General features: G+C 43.4%; 1 protein-coding gene across 1 annotated transcript in view; it reads right to left on the reverse strand.

The window, feature by feature from the left end:
* LOC139411283 (SH3 and multiple ankyrin repeat domains protein 2-like) overlaps nt 1-13340 on the reverse strand; it is a 162580-nt gene that overhangs the window by 91177 nt on the left and 58063 nt on the right. The window contains exons 11-12 of the mRNA XM_071157362.1: nt 10077-10216; nt 6939-7052 (exon numbers count right to left, since the gene is read on the reverse strand). Of these exons, the coding sequence (XP_071013463.1) occupies nt 6939-7052; nt 10077-10216 (254 nt within the window). The remainder of the gene's footprint in view (nt 1-6938; nt 7053-10076; nt 10217-13340) is intronic.

The raw sequence follows: 13340 nt of genomic DNA on the forward strand, positions 1-13340 counted from the left end.
ACAGGTGAAACAGATCTTCTGTTACACAGAAGGTTTTTGCTCACATAGATAGAATGTTCCTCTAACTAACAGAAAACTGGAAACTCAAACATTAGGGAACATTAAACTTCTTCGATATAGGGGGCGCTCTTTTAATTTTTGGATAAAAAAACGTTCCCGTTTTAAACAAGATATTTTGACACGAAAAGATGCTCGACTATGCATATAATTGACAGCTTTGGAAAGAAAACACTCTGACGTTTCCAAATCTGTTAAAATATTATCTGTGAGTGCCACAGAACTGATGCTACAGGCGAAACCAAGATGAAATTTCAAACAGGAAATGCCCCAGATTTTGAATGCGCTGTGTTCCAATGTCTCCTCATATGGCTGTGAATGCGCCAGGAATGAGCTTACACTTTCTGTCGTTTCCCCAAGGTGTCTGCAGCATTGTGACGTATTTGTAGGCATATCATTGGAAGATTGACCATAAGAGACTACATTTACCAGGTGCTCGCTTGGTGTCCTCCGTTGCAATTATTGCGTAATCTCCACCTGCGTGTATTTTCCCATTTTCTTCAGAGGAGAAACCCAACTGCCACGAATGACTTATCATCGAATAGATATGTGAAAAACACCTTGAGGATTGATTCTAAACAACGTTTGCCATGTTTCTGTCGATATTATGGAGTTAATTTGAAAAAAAGTTTGGCGTTGTAATGACGAACAAAACGGAGCGATTTCTCCTACACAAATCATCTTTTTGGAAAAACGGAACATTTGCTATCTAACTGAGAGTCTCCTCATTGAAAACATCTGAAGTTCTTCAAAGGTAAATTATTTTATTTGAATGCTTTTCTTGTTTTTGTGAAAATGTTGCCTGCTGAATGCTAGGCTTAATGCTATACTAGCTATCAATACTCTTACACAAATGCTTGTGTAGCTATGGTTGAAAAGCATATTTTGAAAATCTGAGATGACAGTGTTGTTAACAAAAGGCTAAGCTTGTGAGCCAATATATTTATTTAATTTCATTTGCGATTTTCATGAATAGTTAACGTTGCGTTATGGTAATGAGCTTGAGGCTATGATTACGCTCCCGGATACGGGATTGCTCGACGCAAGAAGTTAAGGGGAACGTTACAAAAATATTCTCTCTCCCTACAATTTTAAGCTGGGTAGTTACTGATTTTCCAATATAAAAAGTGTTGCCTTTAAAAATAAAGAAGAGTACGTAACTAAGTACGGTAAACAATTAGACCCAATCTTCACACTTACACGTCCTGCTATCCATGCATTTGCAATGAACACATGAAAGGCCTGCACCATACTGTGTTCCCCTTTTCTGACAGGCATTCTTGGGGGCAACCCTAAGGTACTTCTGATCTGGCAATGTGTGAGACAAGCTCTCTCTGCTCCAGGGCTGGTTCAAAAGGGGTTTCAGCGGGATGGGGTGAGAACAGCCAGACAGGAAATAAGGGTATGCTGTGTCCCATCTGCCCACATATATATATATATATATATATATATATATATATACAGTACCAGTCAAAAGTTTGGACACACCTACTCATTCAAGGGCTTTTCTTTATTTTTACTATTTCTTCTACATTGTAGAATAATAGTTAAAACATCAAAACTATTAAATAACACATATGGAATCATGTAGTAACCAAAAAAGTGTTAAACAAATCAAAATATATTATAGATTTTAGATTCTTCAAAGTAGCCACCCTTTGCCCTGATGACAGCTTTGCACACTCTTGGCATTCTCTCAACCAGCTTCACCTGGAATGCTTTTCCAACAGTCTTGAAGGAGTTCCCACATATGCTGAGCACTTGTTGGATCACTCTGTTCACTCTGCGGTCCAAGTCATCCCAAACCATCTCAATTGGGTTGAGGTCTGATGATTGTGGAGGCCAGGTCATCTAATGCAGCACTCCATCACTCTCTTTCTTGGTCAAATAGCCCTTACACAGCCTGGAGGTGTGTTGGGTCATTGTCCTGTTGAAAAACAAATGAAAAGCAAACCAGATGGAATGCAGAATCGCTGCAGAATAGTGTGGTAGCCATGCTGGTTAAGTGTGCCTTGGAATCTAAATAAATCACTGACAGTGTCACCAGCAAAGCACCCCCACACCATCACACATCTTACTCCATGCTTCACGGTGGGAACCACATATGCAGAGATCATCTGTTCATTTTCCAGATTGACTGACCTTCATATCTTAAACTAATGATGGACTGTCTTTGCTTATTTGAGCTGTTTTTGCCGTAATATGCACTTGGTCTTTTAACAAATATGACTATCTTCTGTGTTCCAACCCTACCTTGTCATTACCAAACTGATTGGCTCAAACCCATTAAGAAGGAAATAAATTCCACAAATTAACTTTTAACAAGGCACACCTGTTAATTGAAATGTATTCCAGGTGAATACCTCATGAAGCTGGTTGAGAGAATGCCAAGAGTGTGCAAAGCTGTCATCAAGGCAAAGGGTGGCTACTTTCAAGAATCTCAAATATATTTTGATTTGTTCACAATTTGTTGATTACTACATGATTCCATATGTGCTATTTCATAGTTTTGATATCTTCACTATTATTATTATTATTCTGCAATGTAGAAAATAGTAAAAATAAAGAAAAACCATTTAATGAGTAGGTGTGTCCAAACTTTTGACTAGTACTGTATGTACTGTATATGTAATGTGTGCGCTTGGAGTCGGGGAGCAAGTTCAGGGAGTGAATAATTTAATAAATTAACAAAACATAATACAAAACAAGAAACACGAACAATGCACAGACATGAAACTGAAACAATAACGTCTGGGGAAGGAACCAAAGGGAGTGACATAAATAGGGCAGATAATTTTGGAGGTGATGGAGTCCAGGTGAGTGTCATTAGGCGCTGATGTGCGTGACGATGGTGACAGGTATGCTCAATACTCTGCAGTCTGGTGACCTACATGCTGGACAGGAAGCACACGTGACAGTACCCCCTCCCTGACGCACGGCTCCAGCCGCAGGACTCCGACCAAAATGATGATCCCGGGGAATCAGGAGTGGACCGGTCACCTCTGCTGAGGCACGGGAACCTGTCGATACGGCTGAGGCATGGGAGCATGGCGCCGGAGAGAGAGCATATGTGACAGTACGGTGCGCAGCTCCAGCTGCAGGACGCCAAACAAAGGGACGAGTCCTGGGGATCAGGAGCGGACTGGTCGTCTCCGCTGAGGCACAGAAACCTGACGAACCGGCTGAGGCATGAGAGCCTGATGAGCCGGCTGAGAGCTCCCTGGTTGCGTCGGCCGAGGCACGGGAACCTGTTCACCCAGCTGAGGCATGGGAGCCTATCGAAACCGCTGAGGCATGGGAGCCTATCGAACCCGCTGAGGCATGGGAGCCTATCGAACCTGCTGAGGCATGGAAGACTGTTGAGCCAGCTGAGGCATGGGAGCCTGTCAAACCCGCTGAGGCATGGGAACCTGTCAATCCAGCTGAGGCATGAGAGTCCGACGAAACCGGCTGAGGCCTCCCTGGTAGCTGCTGTACCGACACCCGGACCCGACATCACCTCCAACACAAAATAAAACACTCCTTGATGCTTCCCTTTGGTGAGGCGTTATTCTGTAACGTGTGCGCTGGGAGTCGGGGAGCAAGTTCAGGGAGTGAATGATTTAATAAATTAACAAAACATAATACAAAACACGAACAGCGCACAGACACAAAACAGAAACAATAACGCCTGCGGAAGGAACCAAAGGGAGTGAGTGCAGATAATCAAGGAGGTGATGGAGTCCAGGTGAGTATCATTAGGCGCTTATGCGTGTGAAGATGGTGACAGGCGGGCGCAATAAAGCACACGTGACTATACATATATATATATATGAGAGAGAGAGAGAAGTAGCTAGGAAGGGTAAGAGATAATGCATATTGTATTATGCAATTATGCCAACAAAGCACAATTGAATATAATTTAATTGAGAGCGAGACAGAGTAAATAAAAGAATATTGACATAGACAGAGCGAGAGAGAGAGAGAGCACGAGAGAGAGTAAGGTGACAAAAAGTGTGGGAGAGAGAGTGGGCATAGATAGAATAAATGGGCCATTTGAAAGAGAGCATGAGAAAGAAAGAGAGAAGGGGATGGAGCATGATGTGTTCATTCCCCTGCAGCCCAGAGGACATTAGAACACAGCTGATTTAGCAGCGCAGTGTAGCGCTTAGCCTAGCGTAGCAGAGAGAAGAGAGAACAGAGAGACAGGGCCCATTCATGTGGAGCACATGTATATGTAGAAAGAGAGTGAGAGAGACAGAGAGAGGCTAACACACACTATCACTTCCTTCCTTGACATCCCTTCACCTTTAGCTAGTACATTTAGCCTACACTGAGTCTGAAAATTGTAATTGTAATGTTAATGATCCTTTGCTATGGCTAACAGAAGTAGGATTGCAAGTTGGCTTTTGCTAAGACCATTCCAGTGCTATAGGTAGCACAAAGCAGAGCACTGATTTCTGTTATGTTTACAGAACTATGCTTAGCAACACAATAACTGAGCTAGCACAGATAGAGTGATTGCTAATGCTGTTTTTTTTAATATATTTTTAATTGAACCAAATTCTTATTTACAATGACAGCCTAACCCGGCAAACCCTAACCCGGACAACGCTGGGCCAATTGTGCACCGCCCTATGGGACTACCAATCACATCCGGTTGTGATACAGCCGGGAATTGATCCAGGGTCTGTAGTGACGCCTCTAACACTGAGGTGCAGTGCCTTAGACCGCTGCGCCACTCTGGAGCCTAACTTGGTTATTGACCAATAGTATGGGAATGGGAAGGAACCTAGCTAAGCCTCCAGAAATATTATTATTATTATTTATTTATTTATTTTCCTAGAAATGATTGTGGTTATCAGCAATAGAATGACAACCATGACATACACGAGTGATGTCACACTTGTGCCAGCATACCAGTGTATAATCCCCAGAAGACCCCTTGCTTCAAAGGGCATGAGGCAGATCATACAGTACAAAGCTGGCAAATATATCCAAGGGCTTTTGATGACATAGCAGTGAACATGCACACAGTAACATACTAGCTCAAAGCATAGTAGCGATGCATAGATAAAATCACTGGGGAAGCCAAGCCAGGGAAAGAAAGCCATATTACAACCTATGTGTTGTGATAATTGCATTGTTTGCTCTATAACCTGTTAGTTAATACCAGTGGAGGCTACTGATGGGAGGACGGCTCATAATAATGGCTGGGGTGGAGTCAATGGAATTATATTAAACACATCAAACACGTGGTTTCCATGTGGTTGATGCCTTTCCATTGACTCCATTCCATCCATTATTATGAGCCGTCCGCCCCTCAGCAGCCTCCACTGGTTTTTTGCCTTGCTACCGCGGTATATGGTCCTAAGGCCTAGAGAATAAGAAGACAATGGCCAACCACACCTTCGTTTCATCACGAAACCAGAGAGCAACCTCTGAAGTCCACAAAGCATATTGCATGTAGCAAACAGTTACATGACCTATAGCATGGTCCAGAAAGTTAATGTTTACAACATTTTCGGACGAATAAACAACCATTGGTTTAGAATCACAGAGAGTTACCGCAAGTCGAAAAGAAAACAGGAGCTGCCTCAACTATTCCAACACCATTTCAAATTCATCATCAAATCACCTATGGGTGGTCTAATAAAGTGACAACTAAAAGATACCAAAAACGATTTAGTCCAATCAACGTAAGCTAAATATGATGTGGCTGTCCATGTTACTGATTTGTGTGTGTGTGTGTGTATGTCCATGCGTGCCAGTAGAAAAAAACATGTTGACTCACCCTACTTCTAGAGAAACACCAATGACATCCTCCTCTCTTTCATGTTGCCGAAACTGTCTGTCTGTCATACAGTACACACTTTAAGTTTTTGTTGTCCTAGGCTACCTGGCTAAAATGCTTGCTTGCTATCCTAACTTCCTTCATGGGCAACGATGCGCAAGCCCAGCAAGTTAATATTAGCCTATTACATCTAGCTAGCTACATTGAACATTCCTCATCTCAGGCCCAGGGGCACAATGTATGCATTTATGGTTGGATCAGAATCGCCATTATAATCATTGGCCAGTATCTAGAATTAAGTAAAAGTAAAGTAAAGTCCAAATCCCTATCTCCCTCCATAGTTAATTTAAGAAAGGGACGATTTTAGCTAGCTATCTAACCACCAGAGAACAAAAACACAACGAAATGCTACAATTCCATTTTTTTTTTGTAAATTAAGTTTAGCTTTTGATGTGATGTCGTTGGTGTGAAGCCAAATCCAAATGGGCAGTAACAATGTCTTAGTCTTTTTGACCAGACAACTCCCTCCCTCCTCAATCTCTTGCTCTCTACCTCTCTTTCCTCCTTCCTGTCAGCCTGGAAAGACCCCTTAGCCAAGGCCTGGGCAACTTCAGTCCTCAGGGGCCTGATTGGTGTCACACTTTTGCCCCAGCCCGAGCTAACACACCTGACTCCAATAATCAACAATCATGATCTTCAGTTAAAAATGCAATTGGTTTAAATAAGCTGTGCTTGCTAAGGATGGGGTAAAAGTGTGACACTAATCAGGCCCCCCGAGGACTGAAATTGCCTAGGTCTGCCCGAGCCCCTACACACCTTTGGTAGGCAGTCAAATGCTGATGGCTCAATCTAGTGTGTTAATTGGGCTTAGGGGACTCCTCCATATTCCTCCACATTACACCAATCCAAATATTTTGGATCTGTACACACTGAGCAGTTTCTGTGCAGAGCCCATCTACTGGGTGGAAAAGTGGGTCTCGGTGCCCTAGGATGCCACCAGGGGGATCCATAGAGCAGAAATCATCCCTCCTCCTCCACAGAGCTCCCCAACCACTCTTTCCAACTCTCCTATTCCCAAATATCTGGGTCAGCATGCTTAATGACTTACGCGTCCTCTCCTCGCTGGGCTTGGCAGGAATCTCCTCCACGCACTCCGCAGGAAACCAGCCCACCTGGCCCCGGGCACTGCCTTCCCAGAACCCCCCCTCTCCAATACTCAGAACTGGAGGGAGGGAGGGAGGGAGGGAGGGAGGGAGGGAGGGAGGGAATCATTATACGCAGCACATGTACTGTAGTAAATGTCACTCACGGAATGCATGGTACCTGTGTTTATAGAGCTCGCCAGCTTGTAGTCCTCATTTTTATTTTATTAATTACCTCTGGTTCGTTCAGCCATTCCTATGAATAGTGAAAGAATGGGGTTTTGGGATAAACGCCAAAAATAAGATCTGAGGTTAACACAGGCTTAGGAGATCTTATACGTTTTGTTGTATGAGACAATATCAGCCAGTTAACATGGCCTTTATGAATTATGAAGCCTTCATGTGGTTTATGTGCTTGTTTTGAATAAATCAAATACAATTGTATTAACCACATGCGCCGAATACAACAAAATGCACCTTACAATGAAATGCTTACTTACGAGCCCTTAACCTCACTAGGGTACCGGTACAGAGTCAATGTGTGGGGGCACCGGATAGCTGAGGTAATATGTGTATATGTCAAATAAAATCAAAGTTTATTTGTCACGTGCGCCAAAGTCTAGGTCCAACAGTGAAATGCTTACTTACAGGCTCTAACCAATAGTGAAAAAAAGTTAGGTGAACAATAGGTAAGTAAAGAAATAAAAACAACAGTAAAAAGACAGTGAAAAACAGGAGCGTGGCTATATAGAGTAGTGAGGCATAAAAGTAGCGAGGCTACATACAGACACCGGTTAGTCAGGCTGATTGAGGTAGTATGTACATGTAGATATGGTTAAAGTGACTATGCATATATGGTGAACAGAGAGTAGCAGTAGCGTAAAGAGGGGTTGGCGGGTGGTGGGTGGCGGGTGACGGGACACAATGCAGATAGCCTGATTAGCCAATGTGCGGGAGCACTGGTTGGTCGGGCCAATTGAGGTATTATGTACATATGTACATGAATGTATAGTTAAAGTGACTGTGCATATATGATAAACAGAGAGTAGCAGCAGCATAAAAGAGGGTTTGGGGGGGACACAAGGCAAATAGTCCGGGTAGCCATTTGATTACCCGTTCAGAAGTCTTATGGCTTTTGGGTAAAAACTGTTGAGAAGCCTTTTTGTCCTAGACTTGGCACTCCGGTACCGCTTGCCATGCAGTAGTAGAGAGAACAGTCTATGACTGGGGTGGCTGGGGTCTTAAAAAGAGGTAGAGGTCCTGGATGGCAGGCAGCTTAGTCCGAGTGATGTACTGGGCCGTACGCACTACCCTCTGTAGTGCCTTGCGTTCGGAGGCCGAACAATTGCCGTACCAGGCAGTGATGTAACCAGTCAGGATGCTCTTGATGTTGCAGCTGTAGAAACTTTTGAGGATCTCAGGACCCATGCCTAATCTGAGGACCCATGCCAAGTCTCCTGATGGGGAATAGGTTTTGTCGTGCCCTCATCACGACTGTCTTGGGGTGCTAATACCATGTTAATTTGTTGGTGATGTGGACACCAAGGAACTTGAAGCTCTAAACTTGCTCCACTGCAGCCCCGTCGATGAGATTAAACTACCAATGGGAAATTCAAAACTGTTATATCTTATGCTTCACGAAGTTGTGGCTGAGCGATGACACTATCAACATACAGCTGGCGGGTTATACGCTGAACCGGAAGGGTAGAACAGCGGCATTTGGTAAGACAAGGGATGGCGGACTATGTATTTTCGTAATTAACAAGTGGTGAACGATATCTAAGGAAGTCTCGAGCAATTGTTCGCCTGAGGAAGAGTATCTCATGGTAAGCTGTAGACCACACTATCTACCTAGAGAGTTTTCTGTTTACATACAACCATAGACTGAGGCTGGCACTAAGACAGCATTGAATGAGCTGTGTTCCGCCATAAGCAAACAAGAAAACGCTCACCCAGAGGCGGCGCTCGTAGTAGCCGGGGACTTTAATGCAGGGAAACTTAAATCCATTTTCCCAAATTTGTATCAGCATGTTAAATGTGCAACCAGAGGGGAAAAACCTCTAGACCACCTTTACTCCACACACAAAGACGCATACAAAGCTCTCCTTCGCCATCCATTTGGCAAATCTGACCATAATTTGGTGCTCCTGATTCCTGTCTACAAGCATAAATTAAAGCAGGAAGCATCAGTGACTAGATCAATAAAAAAGTGGTCAGATGAAGGAGATGCTAAGCTACAGGACTGTTTTGCTAGCACAGACTGGAATATTTTCCGCGATTCCTCCGAGGGCATTGAGGAGTACACCATTTTGTTCCTCAAAGATTGCATGTTTGCTAGCAGAATTGAAGGAAGTGGGGGTTCATTCGATTGCCTACAAATTCTCAGAAGGCAGCCCGCCCTCTGTCCCCTTTTTTTCTGCCTCATTTTCACGCAAAACACGGGGATCTGGGCCTGTTTCCGAGAAAACAGTATATCTTTTGCGCCGGGCTCGTCAGCCTCGTTAAAGGAAAAAAAGGATTCTGCCAGTCCGGGGTGAGTAATCGCAGTCCTGATGTTCAGAAGTTATTTTCGGTCATAAGAGACTGTAGTGGCAACATTATGTACAAAATAAGTAAAAAAATAAGTGACAAACAATGCAAATAAACAAACAAAAAACACAATCGGTTTGGGACACGTAAAACGTCAGCCTTCTTCTCCAGCACCATTGTTACGCCATTGTTACACCATTGTTACACCATTGTTACAATACATAAATGCTTCAGCTGATGAAGATGATCTCATTGAACAAAACGTGTAAGATCTCTTAAGCCCGTGTTTACTACAGAACTTTTATTCTACGGGTATCCAAACCACCCTCCAAACCCCCCATATGCTTTGGCCAACAAGCCATGGTGGAGTTAGTGCTGACAGAAAGACGGCATTATTATTGCTCTCTATTAGTTTATTTCTCAGGGACCACATGTGCAACAAATGTTGAACCAGATTTAGCTATATACACAGCTCATTTCCACCGGTGTCACAAATGTATCCAGTGGTAGAGCAGCGTTAAGCATAATACAATTGTATCTGTATGTTCTCTCCTTAACATTTCCTAATGTCTCACCTTTGACCCTGTCGTTCTTGTAGAGGGTGATCTCTCCCTCGGCCCGTGGATGGTAGGAATGGACCACCACAAAGTGCCTACCTGGTACGGCACTGTACAGCTTCCTCCGCTGCACCACCACCTCCACATTACCACTGGGGCTGAGGGTGGGGACAGAGAGGTGGGAAGGAGGGAAGAGAGGAGAGGAGATGGAAGAGGGGTGAGAGAGAAGAGGAGATAGGAGGAATATTTGATTTGTATTTATTTTATTTAACATTTATTTAACTAGGTAGATAGAGTAGTGCATATTAGTACATGCCACATTTGACAGAGTACCACAGTATACACAGTATATATTGCAAACTCTTAAGTTACACCGCTGTCCTTATGGAGCTTGTATATGGGGCAGGATGGAAGCTGACACATAAAGTATCGCAGATCCCTGCAGTGTCCTCTGGGTAGGGAAGAGAGGACACTGGGTTCACCCACCACACAAGCAGAAAGACATCCCAACACAGGGAAAAGAGAGAGAGTCTGTGCTTTCCTTTCTGACACGCAATTGATACATTTCCTACAGGAAGTCTCAGATCTTTATTTTTTTTGCGAGTGTACCCGCCAAACCCCCCCCCCCCCCCCCCCGCATAACCAAAGGAGAGGAACAAGCACACGTGTACATTTGCTTGAGTCCAACTACAGATGAAAACGCATGTTTACTACACTACTGAGATGGACCTAATGTTGTGTATCCATTGGTGTCTGGGTTGATCTGTTAGAGTATTGTATTGGAGCGCCACTTGGTGGTAAGCCCCAGCAACAGCAGCATTGTAAGTATTCAAACACAGTCAAACAGAGAGAAAGAGACAGTGAGCGGGTGGGATAGAATGAGAGTGATTGTCAGAGAGAGAGAGAGAGAGAGGGAGAGAAAGAGGGAGGAGTGAGAGAGAAACACGGTAAGTGGGTCACCTTATCCTGAACACCACTCCTCTCCTCAACCCTGAACCTATGGAGATCTAGCCCCATTCCAGATCCACACACACACACACACACACACACACACACACACACACACACACACACACACACACACACACACACACACACACACACACACACACACTACTTTTTAATATTTGTTACATTTCAGGACTTTTTGGGGAGTAAAAATGTTTGACCATTAGAAATCCTATTTTCCCTAACACCTAACCCTACCCCTAATCATTAACATAACCCTAACTTTAACCCTAACCTTAAACCCCAAACCCTTAACCTAACCCTTAAGCTTAAAATAACATTTGAACAAATACAGGACATTAAAATAGTCCTGACTTTTCAGAAAAGTTATTGTTTTCCTACCATGTCACGACATACGGGTGAATTGTTAGGAAATTGGCGTGCTGATAAGATAGAAAAACAAGTATACACACACACACACATACACACACACAATTAGGGGAAGGCCAGGGTTGTATAAAGACAAATCGAGGGCATGACTTTCCAAACCATAAATAGAAATAAATAATGTACCGATCAAATGCAAAGACTTCCAAATGGTGTCAGTTCTAAACGCTACATTTGGGAAATATGGGCCAAGAAGGGTCCATCATATTGCTTTCACCAACTCCATTGATCCCTCTAGATCAGTGACAACAATGGGAAAGGACAGGAAAAAGAGGAGAAAAAACAGTGTCTCCTCCAGATGATTGGGCACATAATCAGTGTTGACTAAAACCTCCTGTGTATGTTGACTCTGTTGACTCTCGATGATGCCCTCAGAGAGAGAGAGAAAGTGAAAGAGAGAGAGAGACTTGCCTTGACACATCCTCTCAGACGGTGCTCAGCCTGATTTTCAGTATAAAGGGATCGTCCACACAAAATAAAACCTAACCTGATTAAATCATCGTTGGTTGTGTTCAACAGAGTTGGCTGCTCCTTTTTTGTCCCAATTGATTGCAGAAACTAATCTGGGTCATTTCGGTGGCTGAAGACGACATTAGCCTTCCAAGCTATAGCCCAAGGCATTAACTTTGGCAGCTAATATTAATCTTCAGGTTGCAGTTAAGGTTACAACACACACTATGCTAAGCAAGACTTCCAGAGTCAAATACTGATCTTATTTTATCTTTTAGTCCACATCGTATATCTATATTGGAAAGTCTTGGGTAAGAATATTCTTGCAGGAGAGAGGGAATCTGATTTGATTTGTCTAGACTCTCTGGAGAGTACGTGAATTAGGCACAAACTCAGGCTATAGGACGAGGATCCGTCACCATAGTTTCTGATTCAGCTATGCATTGAGTTTTTTTTTCTAGAGCAAAAAAGTCAGAGGAGAGAGGGAAAGGGGAAAAATAGAGGTGAGAGGATAGATGGAAAGATTGAGGAGGGTTAACAAAAGGGGAGAGGAGAGGGAGAAGAGAAGCGAGGGAGGGAGTGAGTTGATGAAAATAGGGGAAAATGTAGGATGGAGGGAACGGGCAGAATAAAGGTGTCCGCATGCTTCCCTGCCGAAACAGTTTGGTAGAGTTTGTGCATATATTACCATGAGATTTTGTGACGTTTTTGTTCATTTTGGACTCCGGTGAGGTTTTTTCCCCGGCTGTTTTGGCACACAAACATGTTTCTGGAGGCAAGCTGAAGTTTGGAGCCGAAGTCTACGCCCCTTCGTTGGTGATTGGTCAACAGTAGGGATTCTTTAATAAAGTCTTTGTTGTCATTCAACAAGATACTACTTGTTTTCATGAATAAAAATCCTAGAAAAATACTACACCACACAGCATAGTTAATTGCGTGACTAAGATCTCTTGAGCAAAAAAATTAAAAATGAAATATTAATGAGTTATTTTAGTTAAATTCTGACTACTTTGCGGAATGGTATACTTGGTACGGCGTCTTAAAATTGACAAATTGTACTATTGTCGCTTTTTTTCTTGTTTTTCAATCTATGGTCTTTTAAGGGAGTATTCGAGCACAATTGGTTCGGCTAGGCGTCAGCCGTACTGAAGCATGCCGACGCCTTAAGGGGGAAATGGAGGTGGAGGATGGACTGAGAGAAAAGAGGAGAGTACGATGGAATGAGTGGTAAGAGGGAAGAAATAAGGAGGGAAAGGCTGATGGATGGAAGAAGAAGGGATTGAAGGACATGAAGAAGTGGACAGGACCAGAGGCAAGATGGACATGGGATTGGGAAGGACTTGGAGGGAAGGATGGAGATGAAGTGAAACTCCAACGTCCAACCCATCCTCCTGGGTTGCAGTGTTAAACATACAAAATAGGAAAATGACATGGCTG

The sequence above is a fragment of the Oncorhynchus clarkii genome, chromosome 6, assembly GCF_045791955.1.
Source record: "Oncorhynchus clarkii lewisi isolate Uvic-CL-2024 chromosome 6, UVic_Ocla_1.0, whole genome shotgun sequence".
Taxonomy (NCBI): Eukaryota; Metazoa; Chordata; class Actinopteri; order Salmoniformes; family Salmonidae; genus Oncorhynchus; species Oncorhynchus clarkii.